The sequence below is a fragment of the Neopelma chrysocephalum genome, unplaced genomic scaffold (assembly GCF_003984885.1).
Source record: "Neopelma chrysocephalum unplaced genomic scaffold, ASM398488v2 Primary Assembly neopelma1_100, whole genome shotgun sequence".
Classification (NCBI taxonomy): domain Eukaryota; kingdom Metazoa; phylum Chordata; class Aves; order Passeriformes; family Pipridae; genus Neopelma; species Neopelma chrysocephalum.
The window spans coordinates 109,500-137,207 of NW_020897763.1; the positions used below are offsets into that span (position 1 = coordinate 109,500).

Genomic DNA, 27,708 nt, shown 5'->3' on the forward strand with positions numbered 1-27,708 from the left:
GGGCTCTGCCTCCCGCCGGCTCTGCAGGCTCTGCGCGCACACGGCGCCCGTGCAGAGGCGGCGGCGGGGCCCGGCGCGGCGGCGGGGCCCGGCCCCAGCCCGGTGCCGCCGCTGACGCCCGCGGCGCCGGGGCCGTTGTCGCTGCTCGACACGTGCGCCGTGTGCGCGCAGAGCCTGCAGAGCCGGCGGGAGGCAGAGCCCAAGCTGCTGCCCTGCCTGCACTCCTTCTGCCGCCGCTGCCTGCCCGAGCCCGAGCGCCAGCTCACCGTGCCCGTGCCCGGCGGGGCCAACGGCGACGTGCAGCAAGGTGAGCACCGTGGGGGCTTTCCCTGCGGGGAGCGCCCCGCCGGCAGCGGGTTGTCCCGAGAAGGAGCGCGGGGTTTTCCCGGTCCCCGCGCGGGCAGGTCCGTCCGCGGCCGCAGGAGCTGCCGGTGCCCCGGTGCTGCTCGGGGGGTGTTCCGTGTTTGCGAGCGGCCGCTGGAAGTTGGGAAGTTGTTGGGATCCGGAGTGTGAATCGCGTTCCGTGGGTTTTCAACACACTTGGAAGGAATGGAGCTGTTGGACAGGGCGCAGAGGAGGAACCAGGATGATCAGAGGGATGGAGCAGCTCTGCTGTGAGAAAAGGCTGGAGAATTGGGGTTGTTCAGCCTAGAGGAGAGAAGGCTCCGGGGACACGTTATTGCAGCCCTCTGGTACCTAAAGGGGTGCTGTGTAAGACTACTATAACGAGTACTGTAAGAAAGATGGGGACAGACTTCTTATCAGGGACTGTTGTGACAGGACAGGGGGTAGTGGTTTTAAACTGAAGGAGGATCGGTTTAGATTAGATTTAAGGAAGAGGTTTTTTAAAACGAGGGTGTTAAAACACTGGTACAGGTTGCCCAGAGAGGTGGTGGATGCCTCTATCCTGGAATCATTCAGAGTCAGGCTGGACCAGGCTCTGAGCAACCTGTTGAAGATCCCTGCTCGTTCCAGGGGGGTCGAATTGGATGAGCTTTAAAAGTTCCTTCCAACCCAAAGTATTCTGTTTAGGTTCTCAGAGAGGGACTGGGCAGCCTCAGTTCTACAGCACTGGGGTAAAACATGTCTAATTAAATGCAAACTCACAGTTGTTGCAGTGTTACCTGCCCAGGTGGGAGCGGTGTGTCCACTGCACCTGCTTTGCTGTGACTGAGATAAAACCTTGCAGTGCTGTTTGTCACTTGAGCTGCTCTGCATGTGCCCAACTTGTGCCAGGAAAGAAGAGTACCCTGCTCCTTCCAGGTGTTCTTATCAAAACCACAGCTTGAGTTTTATTTTTTTAATATATATTATACATTCAGGGATGGAATTGAAAAGCTTCTGGAGCTGTAGATGGGGTGACTCACATGCTGTGGTGTACAGACCAATTTAGGGCCTTAGTAAGTGGTTTTACAGGTCTTAATTGGACCCCCTGGTCAGAGAGACCTTGTTTGGTGGCATCTTTGGACTCAGGTGTTTCCTGTGTTGCACAGTGAAGGAATTAAAACCTGGCTTGGTAGTGATTTGTTCATCCAAACTGTTCAGAAGTTCATCTAGGAAGTGCTCTTAGAAAATTCATCAGTTTTAAAAGGATGATGTATTAAATATAGTTTGTAAATACACTCAATAAAGTACTGAGATGGTCTTGTGATCCATCTTTTTAAATTTCAGATTTTGCATTATATCATAGAGTCACAGAATGGTTTGGGTTGGAAGGGACCTTAAAGATCATTTTGTCCCACCCCCTGCCATGGGCAGGGACACCTTCCACTAGCCCAGGTTGCTCCAAGCCCCGTCCAACCTGGCCTTGGACACTTCCAGGGATGGGGCAGCCACAGCTTCTCTGGGCAACCTGTGCCAGGGCCTCACCACCCTCACAGGGAAGTGATATGCCAGTGCAACACACAAAACTTGGGAAGCTGGGTGTATTTTATTACCAATTACAGGATTATCCGAGTCCTGCTGTCGGACACAGGTGTGGGAACAACACGAGGTGTAGCTCCTGCACTATAATATATATATAGACTGGAATATCACTTCTTGTAGTACATGTGTTAGAAGTACTTGTTGGTGTGCTTTGGTGTGGGAAGAGTTCATCTTTGTGTTGCTGCAGCAAAAAGTTGTAGATCATGTGAGTAAGATGTGGGCTCTGGAGCATCTCTGTTGTGAGTTGAGACCACGGGAGCTGGGCCTGGGTAGGTCTGGAGAAGACTGAGAGGGGACCTCATTAATGCACAGAAATATCTCCAAGGGGTGTCAGAGGATGATGCCAGACTCTTTTCAGTGACAGGACAAGGAGCAGTGGCCATAAACTAAAACACAAGTTCCACCTCAAAATGAGGAAGAACTTCTTTCCATGGAAGTGGCAGAGCCCTGGAACAGCTGCCCAGGGAAGGTGTGGACTCTCCCTCTCTGGAGACATTCCAAACCAACCCAGACAAGTTCCTGTGTCACCTGCTCCAGGTGACCCGACCTTGGCAGGGGGATGGACTGGGTGTTCTCCAGAGGTCCTTTCCAACCCCAGCTGTTCTGGGATTCTGTGTAGGGTCTGGGAGAGTGTTGTGCTAAGGATGTGTGTGATCCATCTGCAGTGGTACCTGAGCCTGCCTGAACACAGGAATTGGCCAGCAGGGCAGGAAAGAACCAGCCATGGACCAGCAAACACAGTTTTGTGGACAGTTCTCTCTGCACCTTGTGAGTGGAATCAGTGTGGCACATGGGACAGTTACCAGTAAATCAGATAGAAAATGGACATTCTCAGCCTACAGAGAAGTACCACAGTGCTTAGTCATGCAGGTTCCTTCCCTGTTCTGGTAGTCACCAAGTGTTACTTCCACTTCTGCTGCTTCCCTGGTCTCCCTCACCACGAGCAGGTGCTTTTCTTGAAGGAAGAGTTAGTGAGAAGTGGTACCTGTAGCTGTACCTGAAGCAGGTTACACTTAACTGCTACAGGTTGGTTCATATCTGTTGCACTGGTGAAAGAATTGCTTTTTCTCTTCTTTGCATATTTGTTGGGGAAAAAAATAGAAGTTTCCTGGTTTATGTATTTTCAACATATATATTCTTTTATGCTGTTTGTTCAATATAAAAAGTAGCATCTCATATTCAGTTTAATGTCTTAATTGGTCATTGGAATGTGAATTTTATTTGGTGGATAGATGATTTCTTAATGCCTGGTGTTTCACCTGTCCAACTGGACTCTTACTTTCAGACTGAATAGGTTATGAGGAAACATGCCTTCTTGTATTTGTATCCCAGTATTCTGAAAAATGCTTATTTCTAATTTAAGAGTTAGAGATACTGTAAAACAACTTTTCCTGCACCCACTGCTGCTCCTGCTCCTGGAAGATACGTTGTTTTGTGGTTTCACTGCCTGGCTGAGATATTTACAATCTCTCTTAAGAAGATTATCTCAGTACAGAGAATGTGTGGCTCTCCCAGCTCCTTGGGAATGTCACAATTTTCATTAGGCTGAAAAGCTAAACAAGAGTTGCAAGATGCTTTCAGAGAGCCAAGGGGAAACATCCATAGTTGGTTGCGTGTGGAAACTGAGGAAAACTTTACTACTGAGTGCTGTGATGTGTAGTACCATAAATTAGTTGGACATGCTGAATTCAACTCTTAAACTCAGTGTTTGTGTATTTAGAAACCGTGTATTAATCACATCTTAAGTCAAGCAGTAACTGTTTTTAATTTACTGTGAAAGGGGGACTTAGATGGTCTGATGTGTATGAGCATGTGACATTGAGTTTGGTGGTAGTTACTGTGTTTTCAGTCTAGAAGGATAATGAAAATTCCTGCATCAAGCAGACTTTTTAAGCTGTGTAAATGCAGTATCTTAATTCTAGTGGATGTGAGTACTTATCACTTAAAAGAACTGGTAGAAAGCAATATGGGCTTTGCCATTGCCTCAGACGTGAAGCAAAAACCTTTAATTGAAAAATTGCGAAAGGCAAGTTGCTTTAATTGGAAACTGCTAAAGACAAGTTGCAAAAGACAAGTTTTTTAATTAAAAGAGTAGTTGTAATTTAAAAACTGTTACATGGTAAGGGCTTCAGCTCACCTCGCCCTCCCAAGTCAGGTCTAGCAGGTGAATTGTGTTGGATACAAACAGAGCAGCCCTGAGCCTGCTGTGGATGGAATTAAACCACTGTTCAGTGGGAGATCAGAGCACAAGAGATCACGAGAGAAGAGCAGAAGAGAAAATGGATGGGGATGAGAGATCCAGGAGCCTGAGAGGATACCAGGGGTGGAAGACAGAAGGATCTGTCTCCAGGCTTGGAGCCCACCACCAAGGACAGACCCTACACGCCAGTGCTGAGCCCATGGTGGTGGGAACCCCTTTTCTGTGCTTCTAGTAATTTCTCTTGGCTTTTCCTACTTTTCTGTTTCCCTTCTTTCCCTCCTCTCTTTTTGTTTTAGAAAAGAAAGTTGAATTATTGTTTTGGAATCCAACATCTGGCCTCGTTTGTGCCAGGAATTTTCAAACTTAACTCCTCTCTGCATTTTTGGATCGAGGCAAACTTTGCCTCTCTGCACCAAGTGGGTTGGAACAATCACTTGAACTCTCTTGAATCTTTAGTTTTCTCCTCTGTTAATAAGTGAGGGTCATGAAGATATGCTGGAGCCCAGCACAAGTCCTGAAAAATGGTCAGTTTGTATTCTGGACTTCCTAAAAATCTTGTTGTGAAACTTAAATTTCAGTCTAAATTAATACTGTATTTTAAAATATTTCTGTCTGAGAACATTTAGGCATGTTTTATTTTTGTAAGAATTAATATCTGTGAGTGCTATAAATCGTGGTTTTTTATTAAATATAATGTATTGTACAGTTGTGATTTAAGCAAGGATTGTTCAAAAAAAAGTGCTGAGTTAGAAGTGGATCTTGAAAGCAGTTAATTTTTTTTTAATGTATTTTTGTTCTGACAGGTTTCAATCTGATTGTGTCACTGCCTTGACCTGTGAGGGGTTATTCCAAGGTCTAATCACTGAATTAGAGCAGGGTTTTGATGTATGGCTGTGCAGAAACTGCTGGACCCTTGCAGTGCTGAGAGAAGTAAATATTATGCACGTGGAGTAACTATTATTGGTGTTCTCACCCAATAAATGAGACCTGGCAGAGATTCATTCCTGAGAGGGCTGATAATGTGCCAAGTTTGAACTTAAGACGGAAACTGGAGTTATTAAAAACTCTGCAAGAGTGTTTGCAAATATTTCCTGAACTGGGAGGTTTTATCATCATTGTAACAATGTAAACATCTGACAGGACTTTAATTATCTCATATTCACATGGACACTTTGTGTGAGGAATCAGCCTGACACATTGCAACCCAAAACAAACCTGTGTGTGAGACCAGATGTCTAAAATAACTTCGGTCAACAGAATTGGGATTGTGGAAGATCAGTGACTTAATTGTCAGTGGGTGATGTGGCAGAGTTTTAGGCTTGTGCTAATTGATGTCTCATGTGTTTCAAGAGAATTGTTGAGCCATTTCTTTAAGACAGGTGGGGTGGCAGGGCCAGGTGTGTCCAGACCAGGTGTGTCCAGCTCCACCTCCTGCTCAGAGCCGGTCTGGTGAGAGGAGGATCCTCAGGGAGCCTGGTCCAGGTGTGTGTGGACTCTGCGGGGGTGGCAGTGGCACAGGGAGCCTCTGCTGCAGTGTTTGACCATCCTCCTTGGAACAGGGGAAGGATTTATTGCCTTGAAGCAAAGTTTGCCTTGTTCCTGCTTGTACTGTCAGTGCTTTTGTGGAGCACCTCTATGAAGAGCCTGCTCTGCCTCCCTGTCCTCAGGTGCTCAGTGCTGAGGGCTCTCCTCGTGTGTGTTGTGCTCCAGCCCTGATCATTTTGGTCACCAGTGCTGGCCCTGCCCCAGTTTGTCAGTCTGTCCTGTACTGGGGAGTGCTGTACTGGCCCAGTATCCTGGGGTTGCATCCATGGTGCTGAGCAAGGGGAAGGATGGATGCCCTGCCCCTGCAGCCTGGGGCACGTGGGGCTGTTTTGCTGAAGGACGTGCTGTTGGCTCCTGTTCAACTTGTTGTCCAGAACATACCCTAAAATCCAATATTTAAAGTATTAAATGAGGTCAGAGTTACTTTTTTATACTGTTGGATGTTACAAAGCAGCTAAAGAATTGATAAAGGTTTTTGTGTTACAGTCCAGAGCTGATATTGAAGGAGTTGGATCTTGTGAAAATAGGAATTTTAGTATGTAAGTGGAGATATTTAGGAATGCAAGTGTTTGGGTTCAATATTTGAATAAACTTTTAATGTATAAATTTGAACTGCTGGAAAGATTCTCTCTGATATCTCAGTGATGGAGGGGATCCAGTGGTGAGCAGTGGGTGCTACTGAGGTGCAAAGTGATTTTTGCTGTGTCTTATCCCTGGATCACCTACACTGTGTGCATTCCATGTCCTCCCACATTCAGATCCATAATCTCATCACATCCATATGATCCTCATTCAGATCAATAACTCTCTTGGAGCTAGAACTTCAGTGCCTTTACTTTCCATTATTGCTTTTTGTTCTCAGTTAGGTTTAAGTGGTGTTTGGTTGGGCTGTGATGTGTTTATTTTAAGTTGACTGAAGTCAGCTTGAAGTCAACAAGTCAATGTGGATCCCTCAGTGTGGAGCTCCTTATTTTGCTGTAGCTCCTGGAATGTTTGTAGCCAGTAGATGAGTTTCCATGGCTCCTTGTGTGTTCCCTTTCCATCCCACCTCCCCTTTCTCTAACCCCAGGGCTGCAAGTTCCCAGGGAGCTTCTTTAGTGTCTGTAAATAAAAACTAGAAAACCTGATGAAGAGGATGGTAGTACCTGTGTTTGGGGGGAAAACATTAATTCTCAGTGGCTCAGGAAGCCTTGTTGTTCCAGAGCTGGTTCCTGGAACATCTGAGGAAATTCTAGAAGGGTGAGTGGGGAGCAAAGAAGAGTCAGAAAGTTCCAGGTTTTTTCTTGAGCCCTAGTAGTGGGTATGAGTTGAACACATGGTTTCTGACTGGGCAGAATGTGTCTTGCCCAACAAAGATGGACTGGGGGCACATCAGTCCATTTCAACTGAGGTTAAAAGTGCCAGGGCCTGAATTCCTGAATATCAAGCTGGAAGTGGGTACAGCAGCCAAAGACTTGGCATGAGCTTTCTCTGCAGAGTGCCTCTGGTTTGACTCTACAAGGCTGGAAGTGCAGAGAATCAATCTTTCCCCTTCCATCTCTGTAGCTCTCAAGCATCCTTAACATTTGGGAGTATTTTAGTGTAGTAGGGATTAATATGTCAGCCTGGAGAAATGAATTCTGAGCAGGTTCTGAATAATTTTCCTACTGAAACTAGTTCAAGATGAAACCTGTTGAAAAAACTACCTGTTTTGAGATGCATGCAAATAGCCCTCAGAGGAGCATGGTTAGCCTTGAGGAATTTTAAACATAAATATGTACAAGATATTCTCAGAGTTATGAGTTGCAGTTAACAAGAGTGTTTGTGTTGCAGCTTGAGTTGGGAGCGGTTGATCAAAAGCATCTTCCATTTGAAATCTGAAGTTCTTTGCAGTGTTCCATTGTGATTTGCTGCTGGATTATGATGCAGGGTTTTTTAGCAGCCTTTCTGTTTTCATGGAAACAAAACTACCTTTTATCCTCAAATTACTTCAGTTTCGTGCTCTCTGCCATCCTTTGATGTCTGTGGTCTAGTTTGGCGTGCTTTATCTGAATCATAAGCAGTTAAAAGGATTACAGAGATGCTACTCTCATTAGTGTTCTTAAAGGCTTTGACAAATAAGAGGATCTGATGTGCAATGTAAGGAGATGTGAGTGTAGCAGTTGTATAACTAACGGTGCAACATGTAGGAAATTTGAGTACTTGCATCTCTTTGCTGTGACAAAACCCTTCGCCTTTATGTTGGTTTTCAGCTCAAAGGAGCGTCCCAGGTGAATGGCTCTGTCTGACCCTGTCAGGAGACTCCATATGAGTCTTCCAAGGAATCTGGGAGTCTTTTCTCCCTTATTCCAGGCAGTGGGAGCTCTGGTAGGGAGGGAATGGCTCGTGATGTGAGAAGAACCCCATCTCCCTCTGAGTGGGGTTGGCAATGCAAGGCAGGGTTTTCCTGCCTGCTGGACTCTCAATCCAAATTTCCAGGTAAGAAGCTCTTCCTGCTTCTCACTTAAATCAACTTTAGGAAACTCCATTTGGGCTGTGTGTTGTGTTTGTAGCAGCAGACGGGGGATAGGAGACATGTATGTTTGCAAATATTTTTGCTGTTCTGGAGCAAATTGTCTGAGAAGAAGCAGAGCTCGTTCTGAACCGCATCATGAACTAGGAACAGGATGTAATTTATTTCCCACAGTGCCACTGGGAATGGCAGGGAGGGCAAAATTTGGTACATAGAGCTGTGTATGTGGAGTGCTGTGGAAGAGAGGTAATAAATACTTGTGGTCATGGTTGTTACAGGTCTGACACACCATTGTGAGGTGTGTGATAGAAACAAGTGGAAAACCCAGCAATGTCAGTCCTATTAAATACAGTGTAAGGAGCTTGGAAACCCACTCCTGTTACCTGCAGCTCTTGTAAAGTAGTTCATAATTCCCTGTACCCTGTTAGGTCCAAAGGATGATTGTTCTTTGATCTCTTCATGGATGTGCTGATATTCACAGGAGCACCTGGTGAAGTTCAGGGGGTGCTTTATTGTTCTTTTTTCAGCCCCTGATGTATAACTGTGTTCATGCAGTTAATGCTGAGGGCAGTGTTTTGGTGACACTGTAAGTGAGAAAGGAACTGCTGTACAGAATTGTTTTAGACCCCCAGTGCAGAGTTTCACGTGGTGTGGTCAGAACTTCCTGAAAGAAACTTCCCTTTTCTCAGCTCTTCGCTCCAGTGCTGCTCTTGACCTCTGGAGCATCGATTTGTGGCTTCAGAGGAATATGAAACATCTGGGAGGACGTTGCAAATCTTGATGGTAATAAGTAGGATTGGGGGGAGATCATAAATTAGCTGACCATGATTTATATGAATGTGTCTAATTCTAATTCAGCTGTAATTTAGAAAAAAAAATTGATCTTTTACCAGGAGTTTTGCTGTGTGCTGATGTGTTCCTTGTGGCTTTTTGGAAAGCAGAGTTACAGTGGAAATGTGTGTACCAGGACTAATGTGTTTTATTTGTTTGATGCAGAAAAACAATATAGTAAGTTCTGCTGGGGTATAAAAAGGGTGATACTTTTACCTTTTTTTTTTGTTTTCTTATATAAGATTTTTTTAAATTGAAACTGGTAGTGAAACCTTGTTTTTCTCATAGGTTATATAAACATTTGACCCTTAGTTTGCCCTAAAACACATTCTTACTAAATTTTACAATAAACTTTGTTAGCATGTAAATTATCTCAAGTTTTGACAAGTAAGGATTTTATTCTTTTATGTAAGTATTATTTCAGTGTGATTTTGTCTACTTTTCCCTCTCCCCTCACAAAATCAGCCACATCTGTATCTTTTCAGTGCTGCAGTTCAGTTTCTAGTACAAATGGTGCTGCAGTAATTTGTTTTATATTAGATTAAAAGACCAGGATATGAGATGTTTAGTGGCTCATATATTATTGGCAAGCTCCTGTTGGAAATAATGGATGTTGAGATGTGAAAAAGAAGTGTAATGTGCTAAATGAGAATGGCAAGGCCTTGTTGTCTCTTGAGGTACCTGCAGAACACCGGGGGCACCTTGTGTGTGACTTGTATTTGAATGTGGAGGTGCCAAAATTGGGAGTTTGACTGTGAGAGCAGGATCTGACACTTCCCATTCCTTGTGTCCTTCCTGACAGAAGCAGTGGGAAAGGTGGAATTTCCCATGGTCAGGATCCAACCCATGGGCTGTCAGTTGTATCAAAAGGCTTGATTTTATTCCATCTTTCATTAATTTGTCTACTTTAAAACCAACCCAAAACTTGCCTTGCAGGAAGAGCTTTGCATCTGTGGAATTTGACTTGTTGTTGTGTGAAGGTTATAGATCTTGGGCTTGTTCTATTTTGTTGTTTTCTTACAATATTTTGTGTCTTTGACCCAAGACAGCACTAAAATAACATTTAGTTGTGGTCTGGTTTAGATGAAGCAGTTTTAATGGTAAATATCTGAAATTTTTGTTCTGTGAGTATATATACATCAGCTCCTAGATGGCTTTCATCCAGTATTTCCTAAAGGATTTTGTCTCTCAGTGGTAAGAAAACCTCAGGGTTCTTCATACAGGGAAGGCTTCATTGTGTGTGTGAAAGCTTTTGTACACGTAGGTGCTGCAGTACTGGTTATTTTTCACTTCCTGCTCTTGAGATGTGTTTGGTTTGATGAGACAGGGAATTTTTAGTTGGATTATTGTTGCTCTGCAGTGAATCTCCTGTGTTCTGAAGCCATCATTAATTTTAGCACTTGAAAAAATGAATGCTACTTCACTACTAATGTAATTAATCTCTCTGAAATAAGTCCTGCTGTCCTAATTGAATACCCACAAAGGAGTTGAGTGTCATTTAATTACACTTCTCAAAGTTGTTTCGGGTGTTTCAGTGTATAAAAGTACCCAATGGCTTGAAAAGCTTCTCCTTGAGAGTTATATTCTCAATAAATTGTATAGGAATTTGATTTAAGATCAAATGACGCTTCTGTGAGGAAAGTACGAACCATTACCTTAGTGACAAATAGGTTTTCAAACCTTCATGTAGGTTGTTCATAGACATCTTTAAATACCAGTTTGGTTCATGTAGTAACTTTTTGCAGCTCTGCTGAGGACATAAAACTAATTTAGTGATCACAGAGGATAACAAAGCAAGGTAGTGGAATTTTATTACTGCATCTGCCTCCCTGACCTCATGGAAGTAGGTTTTATTAGAAATCTTCCTCTGTCATATCTGGGAGAACACTGGGACACAAACTGCCATGGCATTTTCAGGAACATCACTAAGTCACCCCAGTCTCTGGGCACACCCCTCTTAATGCTTGAGGTGGGATGGACCACAGACTGTTATAACAAATAATTAACAAGTGTTAGTTTTGCAATCTAAATGAAATATTTGCTTTGGGAGAACAAATGGCTAAAAATACGCACTTTTGGGGGGAAGAAATAAATAGGAAAAACTGAGTATGATGTCAGAATCATCACAGCTTCATTCTGGGTGAGGGATCCTTTCCTGAAGAGGGGTGTGGGTTTTGTTGAGGGGTATTTTTTCAGGGGTGGAACCTGTTACAGGCACTAATGCCTGGTTGTTAAGAGTAAGGTCAGCTGTGATATCTGTTCGTTTACTCAAGTGAAAGGATCAGTCTGAGGGGTTTTGTGTCTGTTTGTCCCCTTTGCTCCATGCCTGTTCTGAGGGCTGTGCTGACTGTGTTGCAGTGGGGGTGATCCGGTGCCCGATCTGCCGCCAGGAGTGCCGGCAGATAGACCTGGTGGACAACTACTTCGTGAAGGACACCTCGGAGACACCGAGCAGCTCTGATGAGAAATCAGAGCAGGTAAGGACTGGCCTTGCCCCAGATTCCCATTTTATTTCTGTGCCTGTTAGTGCTTCTCAGGACAATCATAGAATCATAGAATCAGCTGGGTTGGAAGGGACCTCTGAGATCATCAAGTCCAACCCTTGATCCAACCCCGCTGTGGTTCCCAGCCCATGGCACTGATGCCACATCCAGTCTCATCTTAAAAACCTCCAGGGATGGAGAATCCACCACTTCCCTGGGCAGCCCATTCCAATGGCTGATCACCCTCTCTGGAAAGAAATTCTTCCTAATATCCAACCTAAACCTCCCCTGGCACAGCTTAAGACTGAGCCCTCTTGTCTTGCTGAGAGTTGCCTGGGAAAAGAGACCAACCCCCACCTGGCTCCCCCCTCCTGTCAGGGAGTTGCAGAGGGTGAGGAGGTCTCCCCTGAGCCTCCTCTTCTCCAGGCTGAACAGCCCCAGCTCCCTCAGCCTCTCCTCATAGGACTTGTGCTCAAATCCCTTCCCCAGCCTTGTTGCTCTTCTCTGGACCTGCTCCAGGACCTCAATATCCTTCCTGAACTGAGGGGCCCAGAACAGGACACAGCACTCCAGGGGTGGCCTCACCAGCGCTGAGTCCAGGGGAAGAATCACTTCCCTGGACCTGTTGGCCACACTGTTCCTGAGCCAGGCCAGGATGCCATTGGCCTTCTTGGCCCCCTGGGCACACTCTGGCTCCTGTTCAGCTTCCTGTCCATCCACACTCCCAGCTCCCTTCCTGCCTGGCTGCTCTCCAGCCCCTCTGTCCCAGCCCGTGGGGCTGCAGGGGGTTGTTGTGGCCAAAGTGCAGGACCTGACATTTGGCCTTGTTGATCCTCATCCCGTTGGAATCAGCCCAACTCTCCAGCCTGTCCAGGTCCCTCTGCAGAGCCCCATGACTGTGTCCCTTCACAGGTGTGCACGAGCTGTGAGGACAATGCCAGTGCCGTTGGGTTCTGTGTGGAGTGTGGGGAATGGCTGTGCAAGACCTGCATAGAAGCTCACCAGCGAGTCAAATTCACTAAAGATCACATGATCAGGAAAAAAGAGGATGTGTCTTCAGGTGAGTGTTTGGGTTTCACTTTGTCCTGCCCCTATTAACACTGTTTTCTCTTTGGCCCACATGATAAGAGAGAGGGAGGAGGATTTAGGTAACAACCAGCTCTGTGTGGCTTTCCCCAAGGATTTGGGAGAACTTTACCAGTGCAAAATCAGTAGCTCTAAAACCTAAATTTTAAACTGAGTTATTCGTTCATACTTTGTACAGTTTCATGTCCAATGGAAAAAATGCTTTTAAGTGTAGAAGCCAAGGGAGTGCAGCCTTTGGAAAGGATTTAGATCCATTCTTAATAATCCTGTTTAGTAGAACAAGTAACTAAATGAAGGGGTTGGAATCTGGAGAGCACTGACATATTGATAATCCTATCCATTGGCACAGAAATTAAATTACATGTTTTGCTGTATTTTGTTCTAAGGAGCAATTATAGTTCTCCCAGTAGACAAGTAAATACAGATAAGCTTAGAGTCATATTCAGTATGATACTGTTGTATTGATATTGCTGAGTAAATGTGGAATTTGAGTTTATTTTAGGTTTAATCTCTCAGTTAGCAAAATTTAATGTGTGAAGTGTGTTTAGGATTTGTTTAAATATCCAGCTTTATTAGAAGTTAATTCTTAAATTATTGTTTGATTATATATAATTTGTAGCCTGTTGAGGGAATGTAGAAAATGCTCTCAAAACAGGTCCAGGGTATCTGGATTTTAGCTTAGAAAATTTGACTTGTAAATGGGTTAAAAGTTCTGATTCAAAGACCTGTAGATTCTCCACAATCTGGATGTATATGAAAAAATGATCATATTGAAGAAGAGAGATCTTTTGACTTTGCTCTCTCTCCATTTAAAATAAATTAAGATCTTCATGATTATTTTTTGTATCCTTTTAAAGGAGCAAACACTGCTTTTCTTTCTGCCAGCACTTGTCAAAATCATATTAATAGTTAAAAACTTTGCTGTTGAACTTAGTTCTTTAAGACAAGGATCTTATTTCCCTTGCTCTAGCAAATAAACTTCACTTTTGGAGAGGTTTCTCTGTATGTCATAATGAATATTTTTTTTAAAGGAAATATTACCCATTTAGGCTTAAATTTATTAAATCTCTAGATGAGAAACCCTTAAATTAAATCAAATTACAGGGCCAGGCAAAGAATTACTGATGTTTTTCCAAGGAGTGCTAAATTATGACTGTTAAGGTGATATTATAACTCAGCTTTCCTTTTGATAACCTGACTGGGAAGGTGCTGAAAAATGACTTCCAATAAAATAAACTTTCCATCAGAAATTTTATCTATCATGGTTGTGGGGAAGGGCTGGTCGTTATTTTTTATTCTTCTTAGACTCAAAGATGTGCCCTGGAGACTTTAAATTTTTCTTAATGAGTGTCAGTTGTAGATTCATCAGCTCTCTTTCTTCACAATAATTTGCATGATATAACAAGCTTCAGAAACACTGGAGACTGAGGAAGACATCCATGTTTTAAACCCTACCTGCTGTATCTTCCCAGGGCTGCTTTCCTCTTTGCTAAGCTCAAAATATCCTTAGAAAACCATGCAGCACTTTTTAGTAAACTCAGAAAACTATTTTTGGACATTGTTATTTGCTGAAGTGGAAAATTTAAGCAGTTTTAGGTGGGGTTTAAGTAACTCCTGACAGACAGTGTTTGCTTTGCAGTTACCTCTTGGTTGTGTTTGACTTGATGGGGTGTGTAAAGGTTTTCAAAGGATAACTTAGAAAACCTATGGGTGTTTGACAGCATAAAGATTTGAGAGTTTGATCCATCCTTGAGTGTGCCAGAGCTGAAATCACATGGAATTAAATCTTTAACCACATGTACACCTGGTGTTTGTGTGCAGTTTTACATTCTTACAGGTGTCAGTGTCTTTGGGGTGTTTGGGAGAGGAATTCCTTCTTCTCTTTGAATAAAGTGGAAGCAGCTATAAACTACTGGCACTGTAAATCATGAAATCATTAGGGTTGGAAAAGACCTCAAAAGTCCTAATGTATTCACAGTAATTTTATGGTGAGAACAGGTCTGGAGTTGTCTTTGTAAGTTCGTGGTTGTTACTTAGCTTGGAATTTAGTTGTTTTGCCCTTCAGATTGTCCAGATTTTATTTTAAAATACACAAATGGTTTATTTTTAAAAACAGAGGCCGTGGGAGCATCTGGTCAACGTCCTGTTTTCTGCCCTGTGCACAAGCAAGAGCAGTTAAAGCTTTTCTGTGAAACCTGTGACAGGCTGACGTGCAGAGACTGTCAGTTACTGGAGCACAAAGAACACAGGTACAGATATTCCCATGTCTTAATTCCTGTGGTGTGCTGTCCCAGAGGATGGAATGGCATTGATGGAAACCAGTTGTGTCATAAATACTGTTGCATTTGCTCTTTGTTGGGCTGAAATGATCACTTGCAGTGGAAAATGTGTGGAGTGTGATTTGAAGTGATCAGCTGGTCGAGCTTTGTCAAGTCTCTTAAGATCAGACTCAAAACAACAGGGGTTGAGGAGATTTGGTGTGGTTAAGGTGTGAACTTTCCCAGTGCTGTCACTCTGTTCAGGACTTCAATGGAAATTCCTGCAGCCCTGAGCACCTGGTGCTGTAAAGCAGCAGCAGTGATACAGTGAGTCATGGGTGAGGTCATTTTCTGAAAGGGCATATTTTATTGTGCAATAGTCTTGCAGTGTAGGGGAATTTTGTAAAGGAAAGTCTAAGTCTTCCCCTCATAGATGAATATATTCTTCTGTTACAGAGGGGAAAAATGGTTTACTTTTAGTTGGTTGAAAGTTGTTGCCTCATTCCAGATGAAAAGAAATGCTGAGTCTGGCTCTTTACTGCCCGAAAAAGTTGGAACCTCTTAAGATACAGTAAAACTTCCTGCTCTTTAGGAGCTCTGTCCTGTAGTTGTTTGACTGTCTGGACAAGTATTTGTCAGTGTTATAATAGAGAATCTGGAGATAAATATGTATTTATCAGCCACTGCACCACTGCTTTTTCTAGTCAGGCTACAAGTGACTTTTCTCTGTAAAGGTGCAACACTGAATTTAGTGTTGTTTTTCCCAGAGTAGTTGATTATTCTCAGACTGCTACAGCAGCCTGTGGAGAACTTTTACTTTTGAAATTAGTATTACTAAAATATTAACAACCTCAGATAATCCTGCTTTATTCTTTCACAGGCTTGATCCTAAATATCCTGGAAGACACCCTTGTCACAAAGTGTGATTTTCTGGGATATGTTCACTAACTTGTTCTAGTTGATTTCTTTGCATCTGTTTTGTGCATGTTGCTAATGGTTTAACAGATGGATCTTGTTCTTCTTACCTGTTTATGTGATCCTTTAGTGTGTGTTTAAGTGATCAGTGCATTTTCCTCAACAAACCCTGAGGTTCCTGTATCTCCTTGAGCTGCTGTTCCATAGCTTGCTATCCTGGGAAATGATGCAGTGCATCCCTGGGTGGTTGGAATTGTTGTTTCCCACAGAGATTCAGTTTTATGGACACTAGAAAAGGATTTTATCAGCACTTAAACATTTTTCACGCTGATCAGCATATGCAGAGTCTGATTTTTCTGTGTGTTTTGTCATATTTTTTGAAAATGTTACAGTTTTACACCTGAATTGGGAACCCTTGGTTTCAGCCTTGGTAATTGGTGTCTTCTCTTGCATGTTCAAAAGGTACCAGTTTCTGGAAGAAGCTTTTCAGAACCAGAAGGGTGCAATTGAGAATCTTTTGGCCAAACTTCTTGAGAAGAAGAATTATGTAAATTTTGCAGCTGCCCAAGTTCAGAATAGGTAAGTTCCTCAAAAGGATTAACTGTTGCTTTGCCTTTTTACTGAATCACAGCAAGATGAGTGATGGGATTGAAATAACACATTTGAGTTGATTCTGTATCTTTAGTTGTATTGGACTTAATTTTCATAATTTTTATTTTCCTCTGCAAGTTGTTAAAAGAAACAAATATCAAAGATTGTGTCTTCTGTGGCAACTTTGAGTAGAACCAGAGATGTGACACATTTATTACACTTTGGGGAGGGGGGAGAATAAAAAAGGCAAGGAAACCCATCTTATGGTTTCTGCTTTATTCAGCTCCAGGTGACAGAAGGGTTGAAATATTGCAATATTTTTATGTTTCAGATGAATGCCTCAGATAACTGTGTACCAAAACTTGGTTTGACTTTGAATAGGAAATTGTGGTTGGTTGTGGGGTTTTGTTTGGGGTTTTTTAGGCAGCTTAACTTAAGGGTTAAATTCAACGTCATGTTAAATACTGAATATAGAGACAGAGCATGTGACCTCTGCTGGCTTTTCACCCACTTTGGTGACGTGGTTGTGCTGCAGCTCAGGGAATTCCACTGTGATTCTCGGTGGTTTTATGAGCCTTCTGCAACTTTCAGGTCATTTGCAAAATGACACATCCTCTGGAGGTGGAAAGTACGAGGGTAGAAGGACCACAGGTATCAGGAGAAGTTCTGATGCAAATTTTGAACTCCTTGTGGTACCATGTACATTAAAAAAAAAGTGTAAGAGAAGGAGAACATATGACAGAGGCACATGTGTGAAGATGGAAGAAATGAAAGTTGAAATTTTTATGTGCTGATTTCCATGGAAGTCTTTGCACTGTCTGACCATACATTTATCTCTCTCTCTCTTTTTTTTTTTTTTAGGATAAAAGAAGTAAATGAAACGAACAAACGAGTGGAACAGGAAATCAAAGTGGCAATATTCACCCTCATCAATGAAATCAATAAAAAGGGAAAATCTCTCTTACAGCACCTCGAGGTACAGTTAAGAGAACAAGGAATGTTCCGTTTCCAGTCCCCTCTTAAACTTGAAAACAATTTGTTTGGTGTGACTGCAGGTGTTGTAATGCTAATATTGCCTCTGAGTAGTGTGTTGGAATTAAATCTCTTATTTATCCTTTCATAAGAGCCTGTGGCTCCTTTTATGTTTATGCCTTATATTCAAAATCAGGCTCATTGTAAAGGAGTGTCTGAAAATCTCCTTTTCATGTTCTCTTTGACATATTTCTGTATTATAGTGTAACTCTAAGGTGGGTGTAATGTAATCTTTTCCTCAAATAGGTTTTTTAAGGTTCATGTAAGAATAGACACAGCAGTCTTATGTATTTTTACATGAAGGTGTAAAGCTTTTATTTAAAGTTACAGAGATTGGAATAAAGGAGACAAAGACTTCAGGGATCCTTTCCAGATGGCACATTCTGAATAATATTTATATTCTGACTTTTATTAAAATCCATGAAAATGTAACTTATTATTACTTCCTTTATCTGAGAGGAAATCCATCATAAGAAGATAGTTAATTGCATATGGCCAGTCTGCCATGATGAAAAATTAAAGATCAAGTGAATTACAATAGATTTTTTCTGGTTAAAGAACAATTATGTGGCAAGGAAATGGAATATTCCTGGAAGAAAAAAAGTAATTTGATCATGAGTAAAAGAAATAATTTAAAATTACATGAATTTTGGCTTTTCTTGATTACTTAGCGTTTGTTACAAGCTAGAAAATTGCTCCCCCAGTTCTTTGTTGTGCTGCTGTGCCTTGGAAGAAATAGAGGGAGAAACTGGTCCTGTTTTATTTGTTGATAATTTTCTGGGATAAAGCAGAGGCTCTTGTCTGAGCCCACAGTCATCCCTGCACTTTGATACCTCTGGGAAGAATGGTGGAAGGGAATATTAGAGAATTATTGATGATTCTAGCACTGTGAGAGTGAGCATTAGTACAAGCTGTGTTGCCTGGGACATTTTCCTTTTGCTCCAAGAACTGGGGTAGCTGTCAGCATATTCCTCCTGAACCTGAAACCCCCCTGTTGTAATGAAGTTTTTGTTTCTTTGTAGAATGTAACAAAGGAGAGGCAGATGAAGTTAATCCAACAGCAGAATGACATCACTGGGCTGTCACGGCAGGTGAAACACGTGATGAACTTCACGAACTGGGCGATCGCGAGCGGCAGCAGCACCGCTCTGCTCTACAGCAAACGGCTGGTGAGGGCACCCCCTGACTGTCCTCCTGGGATCTCCTGAGCTGGAAGGGATCACAGGGTCATCCAGTCCACCCCTGGCCCTGCACAGGACACCCCAAAATCTCACCCTATCCCTCAGAGCGTTGTCCAAATGCTCCTTGAGCTCTGGCAGCCTTGGGGCCGTGACCACCGCCCTGGGGAGCCTGTTCAGTGCCCAACCACCCTCTGGGGGAAGAACCTTTTCCTAATATCCAACCTAAACCTCCCCTGACACAGCTCCAGCCATTCCCTGGAGTCCTGTCACTGGTCACAGAGAGCAGAGATTGGAACTGTCCCTCACGAGGAAGCTGCAGACCCTGATGAGCTCTGACCTCACCCTGATGAGCTCTGACCTCAGGCTCCTCTTCTCCAGATGAACAGACCAAGTGACCTCAGCCACTCCTTGTGTGACTGTACAGACTGGACTGTACAGTTCAGAGAATGATTAGTCAAAAAAATTTCTAAGTATTGTTGCAGCTTCACTAGATCATATCCAAGGAAGAGGCAATGAGTCGTTCGTGTGTCATTTAATAAACTAAAACCCCCCTTCTGTAACAATGGGATAGATTTCCCAACTTGAACACCACTTTTCATTTGTGAATTAAGGATTTAGGGGTATTACTGTAGAAGGAATGGGGTCAAGCTCTGTAAAGACACCTCAGTGTTTCACTTGAGTCATTGCATTACTATTATGGTGTAACAGTGCTGCTCTTTAATCCTTGGAGTAAAAAATGAGTTGTACAGTAGATGATTTTCCTGGTGAATTGAGAACTTTCCAGGCTGTGAACCAAACTTGCTGTTGGCAGTCCTTGGTGTTTCACAGCCTAAACTCTCTGGGCAAAAGCACACTTGTTATTTCTCTGTCTTTATTTCTTTGTCACCAATGGTGTGTTTTTGCTTTCCATCAGATCACATTCCAGTTACGGCACATTTTGAAGGCCCGTTGTGATCCCGTCCCAGCTGCCAACGGAGCAATTCGCTTCCATTGTGACCCCACCTTCTGGGCCAAGAATGTTGTCAATTTAGGTGAGAAAACTGTGTGTTTGTTCTGTGTTACTTGAAAACCTTACTTGAGTTGTGGGTGTTTATCCAACATGGGTGAGTTGGAGTGCAATACATCTGTTAATGCAGGAGACCAAAACTCTTGACATAACCCATCCAGTCCTGATTATCCTCTTTATCTGCTCTGTTCTTTCTGGTAGCAAAACTTTCTCAAAGGGTTTTGGGAACCAGTGGGAATGGTTCTAGGAATGGCCCTAATCCTGGAATGGTTTGGGTTGGAAGGGACCTTAAAGCTCATCTCATCCCACCCCCTGCCATGGGCAGGGACACCTTCCACTAGCCCAGGTTGCTCCAAACCCTGTTCAACCTGGCCTTGGACACTTCCAGGGATGGGGCAGCCACAGCTTCTCTGGGCAACCTGTGCCAGTTCCAGTATATGGAAGTACAATCACTTAGACTTTGTAAAGCACAGGTTTTGAATGAGAGAAGAGGGAGGTGAGACCTGTGAGCACCTGCTTGTGAACTTCTCTGTTGGGTAAAACTGCAGTAGAAAATCAGATAAAAATACCAGCTTTTGTGTGTACTTGCTGCTTGCTCTGAGTCCACTATCCAGGTTGTGGTGTTCCTGTCTTCAGACAAGGAGGTTCATTCCCCAGGGCAGGCAGGGAAGGAAACAGGAAATTCTCTATAAAATGGGGCATGCAGATCCCAACGAGTACATGTTAACAGTCAAAAATAACATTTTTGCCTTTTCCCTTTAGAGAGGTAACGTGGTCCACCACATTTTAGGAAGGCAGGGCTTGCTTGTAGCAGTTTTATGTCGTGTTTATGTAACCTGTTTTCAGTCACGCAGTTGTGGGACACTCTTCACTGTCACCCAAATATCTCTTCCCAGGCTTTGCTTCCTTAGATATAGAAACTTTATGCTCAAAAAATTTTTTTCTCATCTTTTTGTGGTGAACACAGAGCAGTCATCTCTATCTGTCTTGGTGTTTAAGACTATGCAGTTCCAGTTCTTTCACTCTTTCCTCACAAATCACGTTTTTAATTTTGCAATTTCTTCTTGTGATCTGAATTCTCGTTTTGTTTCTGTCACATATTGTTATAGAGACTAAAAAGGAAATTTCAAGCTTGAATTGCTTTTTTACTGCCACTGAGGAAACTGCAGTAGAAACATCTGCATGTTCTGCATTTATCAACCTTTGGATGATGATGGAGATTTAAGTGTTTCCTTTTATTTCTTTTTTTTTGGTTGGTTTTGTTTAGGTAACCTTGTCATTGAAAATAAACCAGCCCCTAGTTACACTCCTAATGTAGTGGTTGGGCAAACCCCTCCAGCAACAAACCACATCAACAAAGCTCCAGGACAGATCAATCTTGCACAGCTTCGACTCCAGCACATGCAGCAGCAAGTTTATGCCCAAAAACACCAGCAGCTGCAGCAGATGAGGATGGCACAGCCATCATCTGCATCCGTGCCCAGGCAGAGCAGCCAACAAGTCCTCCAGCAGCAGGTAAGTGTCTTTTATGTCGTTATTTCACTCAGACTTAAAATTGCCCTGTCAAATATAAACTTAGAAAGCAGTTTGTAAACTAAAATCTTTTGAAATTTGACATCCTTTAATGTGATGGCTCTTGGCTTTGCTTGATGTTGTGTTACCTGTAATCCTACTACTGCGGGAAGAGATTGGCTTCTTTTCTCCCTGTTGAAAGCAAAAATTTTAAAAAACACAAACCCTTGCAGCCTCCCAGGTTGATCAGCATGCAGACCATGCAGAGGGGTAACATGAACTGTGGGGCTTTCCAAGCACATCAGATGAGAATGGCTCAGAATGCTGCTCGTATTCCAGGAATCCCACGCCACAATGGACCTCAATACTCCATGATGCAACCTCACCTTCAAAGACAAGTATATCCTGTGTACACGCTTCATTTGTGCCATTGTGCCAGCCTTTCATTCCAGTAGATGGTACCTCCAGCTGTAAATGTGTTTCTCTGTCACCCCTGTAACTCAACAGCTGCACACATTTATATGCTCTGCCATTGTACGGTGACATTTCTGTACTGTGAGGTGACATTTGGTGCTGAAACCTTAAAAATGAAATGTAATATTTGTATTGCATTTTTAGTTCTGGGAAGCAGAACGTTTCCTTTTGCACTTTTCAGTGGCATTTCAGCTTTTGGGTTTCCCTAGAGAGTGCTGAGGAATAGCCAAGTTCAAAGTGGTGTAGTCGAGGGGTTTTTATTAGACTAAATTCTAAAGTGGTTTTAAATTCAAACCTGAAGCATGATGCAGAGCTCTGTATGCCATTAAGAATAAAAATTATTGATAATGAATGTTAATGTGACTAAAAAATCAAAAGTGAGTTTATATTACTTGAAACAGTCACTTTTTTCTTAAAATTTATAGAGATATATGAACTCTAAAGCTGTCTTTGGAGGAAGTAATTGCCTTAAAAAAAAAAGAAAAGAAAATGTTTTGGTGGAAGATGTGCTATATATTTAAATATCTAGGCACATAAAGTGTTTTTTTCTTTCCAAGTGAAGAGAAGCAGCAGTTGCTTTGCATTCAGTGCTGTCAGGTGCCGTTGATAGGTGGGAGTTGGTGTGGTTTTGGTTGAGGTCTGTCACACAGTGCATGTGCTGCAGTGTCCCTGCAGTGCCTGCCCTGTCTGTAACACAGCCCTGCTCTCTGCTCTCTCCCTGCAGCACTCGAACCCTGGGCATGCTGGGCCTTTTCCAGTGGTTTCTGTGCACAACACCACAATAAACCCCACCAGCCCCACCACAGCAACCATGGCCAGTGCAAACAGGGGGCCCACGAGTCCGTCCGTCTCAGCCATCGAGCTCATCCCCTCCGTCACAAACCCGGAGAACCTGCCTTCCCTGCCAGATATCCCACCCATCCAGGTCAGTGGTGCTCATCAGACACTTAGCCTGGAATGATCTGCTTCCCTTTCCATGTATTTTTTTTCATTTGGATACCAGTATGTGTCTGTGGAATGATACGATTGTCATTTAAAATTTAAATTAAAATCTTCAACCCTTCGCTTGGGCTGTTTTCTCCTTGTAGGGTTGAGCTGCTCCACCTGTTAACCTGTAGATTAATCAGTATTTAATGTGTGTCAGATAGTAAAATTGAGACTTTAAATAATCCCAAGTGTTAATTTCCTTTCTTTCACAAGGCCATCCTGTGGGAAGGATATCAATAGAATAGTTGAATAGTTGTGGAAAATACCAGTACAATAGTTAAATAGTTGTGGAAGGTATCAGTAGAACAGTTGAATAGTTAAGATACCACTAGAATAGTTGAATAGTTATGGAAGATATCACTAGAATAGTTGAATAGTTACATATTTTGAGTGCCCTGAATGGTGATTTATTCAGGGTTAAAATTGCCTGGAGAGGCAGGAAGCACAGAGGGAATGTGTCCCACTGCCCCACAGAGAGGGGGCATGAGCTGAGGTAGATTTTGAAGTGGAGCCCATTTGGAGAGGTCAAAAGAATAATTTAATGTACATATGGAGGCAAAGAAAGTAAAAGTAACATGTGTTCTGCAGGAGTGTTTGGGAGGCCAGAGAGAAGAGTCTTCATCTTGAGATGTGTACATTGAAATGCCCATATAAAGCTCAGGAGATCTGGTCATTGTACAGGAAACAAAACCTAAATTCCAGCCAAGCAGATGTTCTGGTGTAATACCAACAGCAACTCTAATGTTTAATCTATAGAGTGTGAGAATAGTAGGAAAAAATGCTCACACTGAGATGTGATTCTATCTAATGCTGAGGCTTTTAGAACAAACCAGGAGTGTGAGTGGCTGTGCCTAATTCATCTGTCCATGTCTGAAGTTCAGGAGACACCAAGTTAGGAATAGTTGTCAGTGGGATAGTCCAGAACATTCACATGCAGCTTTCAGGTGCACTGAAAGTGCAGAATTCTGTTAAGATGCTCTTTTTTTATACCTGTTCGTGCAATAGTTGTTGTGGATTTTAGTTGGATTTAGTGGATAGGGAGCTGTTAGTCCTTCAAGCTGCTTGCAGTCATTAAAACTTGAATACAGTGTGTTTCAAACATGTTATTTGCAGTTATGCTGTCTTGCAGTTAATGGCTTTAAGCAGTTACAGCAGTAGGGTTCCTGTTTCTTTGGGTTTAACAGATACTGAAATCTGTGTGAAAAGTGAATGGGAGGGAGATTTCCCATCACATTAAGGACAAACAAGTTCATGGTTTCCCTTAATTGTGGAATAACTCTTGCAACATCAGTGATCTGGTAGTTCATGACTAACACCATGTGTGTGAGTAACACTGAGCATCTGGGAACCAGAAAGTTTGGAATGACCTGGAATAAGTGCAGCCTGGGACCATACTGGAAGAACTCTGATTTAGGAGCCTTTGAAAAAATCTTACTTTAAATTTCTTATTTGAAAGCCTGATCTCTGTATAAAGCTGATGAAAGTGTTTGCTGGTGTCCCAAATCCTTGAAGGGAGAGTGAACAATTCCCATAAAGATGCTGATCACTGTTTAAAGATGTGCAACTTGAATTAGACCTCTCTGATTCAGAGTTTTGTTTTTTTTTTCTTCTTAGCTTGAAGATGCTGGTTCAAATAGTTTAGATAACCTGCTAAGCAGATACATTACAGGCAGCCACCTCCCCCCACAGCCCACCAGCACCATGAATCCCTCCCCAGGACCTTCAGCTCTGTCTCCAGGGTCATCAGGTAAATGTGATGGGTATTTGTAGTATTTAAGTTGAAAACAATTGCTCACCGTTTTCTACCAAAAGGAAAGTGATGTTTTATTTAAAATTTATTTTGCTCAGAAATAGATTCTTCTGCAAATTTAAATTTTACCCTCCTTCAGAAAAGTTTTTATAGCAACAAACTGCCAGCCCATGAGTGAAGTATTCCAGATATATGTAGAGATAATATTTTTGTCCTGTGTTACCACAATCCTTTTTTTTGTGCATCAGAGGACATAGTTCAGTTATTGTCCCCGAATGATGACTGGCTGGACCATTCTGAGGTTTGGGAAGTAAGTTTATAGAATAGCTCAGTCACAGAAATACACCCAACAATCATTTGAGCAGGGTCATTGAGTATAACCAATTAATGGTAGAGATTTCATTATGGACATGAACAAACTAAGTCACCAGTACCTGAGACTGAGTTATTTAAATATTGAATATGTCCATTCCTATTAGAAAGAAGATGATTTCAATCACTAGGAAGAAGTTTTTCCTTGTGGGGGCGGGGAGGCCCTGGCACAGGTTGCCCAGAGAATCTGTGGCTGCCCCATCCCTGGAAGTGTCCAAGGCCAGGTTGGACAGGCTTGGAGCAACCTGGGCTAGTGGAAGGTGTCCCTGCCCATGGCAGGGGGTGGGACTGGATGGGCTTTTAAGTTCCCAAACAATTCTGGGACTTCCTATGTGTTTCTCTTGGTCTTCTCTCCAAGATGCTGTGGATGAATGGGTGCAGCAGTGGGACTTACAGTGTTTCTCAAAACCTGCATGCAAACCATTCAGAGTTTGCTTTTTTGACTTTATCAGTGCATAAAATTCAAGGGCATGGTGGACTGAAGGCTTTAGCACTGTTTGGATTAACTGAAATAATTATTGGGTCTCTTACCAACCGTGTGTTGTCTTTTTTTTATTTAATTTGATCTGATCAAATGACAAAGAACAGCTGACTTAGGTGACTTATTAGATTAGGATATTTTAGCAGCATTTCTGGTGTTACTCAACACTAGTCATTGTACTGCAGAATGTAAATTTGTATCAAGTCAAATTCTGTGCTGCTTCTTTGCAGGTTTATCCAACTCCCACACTCCAGTGAGGCCACCCAGTACCTCCAGCACAGGGAGCAGAGGAAGGTGAGTGATGTGTCACATTAACACTGCCAGGCTGAAAATTCAGACATGAAGAATTCAAAAAAAAGAATTAGCAGTGGATTAGTAGGGCTTTGATATAATTATGACTCAAAAATGGAAGAATGCTTACATGAAGATTTATGTTTTTTGTTTTTTTTCCCTTCACTGTGATTCTCTGCTGTAAACTCGAGCTTTTGTAAATGTTCTGACGTGCTTTGCCTTTCATTTGGGAAACAGTTACCTAAATTTCTTTGCCCTGATGATTTTTCCTCTTATTTATGTGCTGGTGTCTTTCTAGCTGTGGCTCCTCAGGCAGAACTGCTGAGAAAACTGGTGTTAACTTCAAGGCTGACCAAGTGAAAGTAAAGCAAGAGCCAGGCACAGAGGAAGAGATCTGCAGCTTCTCAGGAACAGTGAAACAGGAGAAAACAGAGGATGGCAGGAGGAGTGCTTGCATGGTAAAGTTAGTTTATGCAACAATATGTCATGGTTGTCCTAGCAGCATGTTTAAGAATTTGGAAATAAAGAAAAAAAAGGCAATTTTACTTGTAACCCTCATTCTGAGAGGTGTTTTCTCCCTGCCAGGCACAGGGTAGTCTGTCATGTAAATTTTATCTTTAGCTATTGAAGTTAAATACCCACAGTGTGGTGTGTTTGCTGCTTTTAATCCCTAGTTAATAAAAGCTGTAAGTCATCTACTAATAGTAGTTCTTGGATATTCACCCATATGTAATTACATTCAGAAATCTCCCAATCAGTCAGAAGTTCTTATGCCAGAGCATGAATAAAATATTCATCCAAGAGAATATTTTTCAGTGTTTCCCATCTATGCTTGATTTAATGGGATTGTGTACTTGGAGCAGGGTGGTGGATTGGAGGATTTTTCCTAAAGTCAATGAAAGTTAGTTTTTAATGAATGATCATTAAAGGAAAGATCATTTAGGAAGAAATTCTTTACAGAAAGGGTAATCAGCCATTGGAATGGGCTGCCCAGGGAGGTTATGGATTCTCCATCCCTGGAGATTTTTAAGATGAGACTGGATTGGCATCAGTGCCATGGTCTGGTAACCACAGTGGTGTTGGATCAAGGGTTGGACTTGATCTCAGAGGTCCCTTCCAACCCAGCTGATTCTATGATTCTGTGATCAGTGTGTTTGGCCTGAAAGTTTATCATGTTGTATGTCAGGAGAAAGGAGTGTGTTCTTGAAAGGAAGGACTTGTGAAAAAGTAGCTTTCAATATTATGTGCACCTCAGCTCTTCATAATGCTCTCCCACTTATTTTGGGATATGAGTGTAGTACCTGTAAACACTGGATGGCTTTTGAATTCCAGCACATGAAGGAAGGTGCCCTTCTAAAATTGCCTCTCTCCGCTTCTCGTTTCAGCTCAGCAGCCCTGAGAGCAGCTTGACACCCCCACTATCCACCACCTTGCACCTGGAAAGCGAATTAGAAGCGTTGGGAAGCCTGGAAAACCACGTGAAGACGGAACCAGGGGATCTGAGCGAGAGCTGCAAGCAGTCGGGGCACGGGCTGGTGAACGGGAAGTCCCCCGTGCGCAGCCTCATGCACCGCTCGGCCCGTGTGGGGGGAGAGGGGAACAACAAGGACGATGACCCCAACGAGGACTGGTGTGCTGTGTGCCAGAACGGGGGGGACCTGCTGTGCTGTGAGAAGTGCCCCAAGGTGTTCCACCTCACCTGTCACGTACCAACGCTCCTCAGCTTCCCCAGGTACGGGATCGCCGTCAGCCCGGAGGATGTGGGCAGAGGCCGGGCAGAGAGGGAGCTGGGAGTGTGGATGGACAGGAAGCTGAACAGGAGCCAGAGTGTGCCCAGGGGGCCAAGAAGGCCAATGGATCCTGGCCTGGCTCAGGAACAGTGTGGCCAACAGGTCCAGGGAAGTGATTCTTCCCCTGGACTCAGTGCTGGTGAGGCCACCCCTGGAGTGCTGTGTCCAGTTCTGGGCCCCTCAGTTCAGGAAGGACATCGAGGTCCTGGAGCAGGTCCAGAGGAGAACAACAAGGCTGGTGAAGGGACTCGAGCACAAGTCTTCTGAGGAGAGGCTGAGGGAGCTGGGGCTGTTCAGCCTGGAGAAGAGGAGGCTCAGGGGAGACCTCCTCACTCTCTCCAACTCCCTGACAGGAGGGGGGAGCCAGGTGGGGGTTGGTCTCTTTTCCCAGGCAACTCTCAGCAAGACAAGAGGGCTCAGGGTCTTCAGCTGTGCCAGGGGAGGTTTAGGTTGGATATTAGGAAGAAATTCTTTCCAGAGAGGGTGATCAGCCATTGGAATGGGCT

The 27,708-nt window shown here is 43.2% G+C and overlaps 1 protein-coding gene across 1 annotated transcript in view; it reads left to right on the forward strand.

Annotated features, from left to right (window-relative positions):
• TRIM33 (tripartite motif containing 33) overlaps positions 1 to 27,708 on the forward strand; it is a 42,478-nt gene that overhangs the window by 5,249 nt on the left and 9,521 nt on the right. Inside the window, exons 2-16 of the mRNA XM_027695374.1 lie at positions 28 to 307; positions 11,352 to 11,470; positions 12,389 to 12,536; positions 14,679 to 14,811; positions 16,198 to 16,314; positions 17,188 to 17,302; positions 18,381 to 18,527; positions 19,453 to 19,570; positions 20,813 to 21,060; positions 21,291 to 21,455; positions 22,256 to 22,456; positions 24,133 to 24,265; positions 25,352 to 25,415; positions 25,711 to 25,870; positions 26,798 to 27,144. Coding sequence (XP_027551175.1) covers positions 28 to 307; positions 11,352 to 11,470; positions 12,389 to 12,536; positions 14,679 to 14,811; positions 16,198 to 16,314; positions 17,188 to 17,302; positions 18,381 to 18,527; positions 19,453 to 19,570; positions 20,813 to 21,060; positions 21,291 to 21,455; positions 22,256 to 22,456; positions 24,133 to 24,265; positions 25,352 to 25,415; positions 25,711 to 25,870; positions 26,798 to 27,144 — 2,495 coding nt within the window. The remainder of the gene's footprint in view (positions 1 to 27; positions 308 to 11,351; positions 11,471 to 12,388; positions 12,537 to 14,678; positions 14,812 to 16,197; positions 16,315 to 17,187; positions 17,303 to 18,380; positions 18,528 to 19,452; positions 19,571 to 20,812; positions 21,061 to 21,290; positions 21,456 to 22,255; positions 22,457 to 24,132; positions 24,266 to 25,351; positions 25,416 to 25,710; positions 25,871 to 26,797; positions 27,145 to 27,708) is intronic.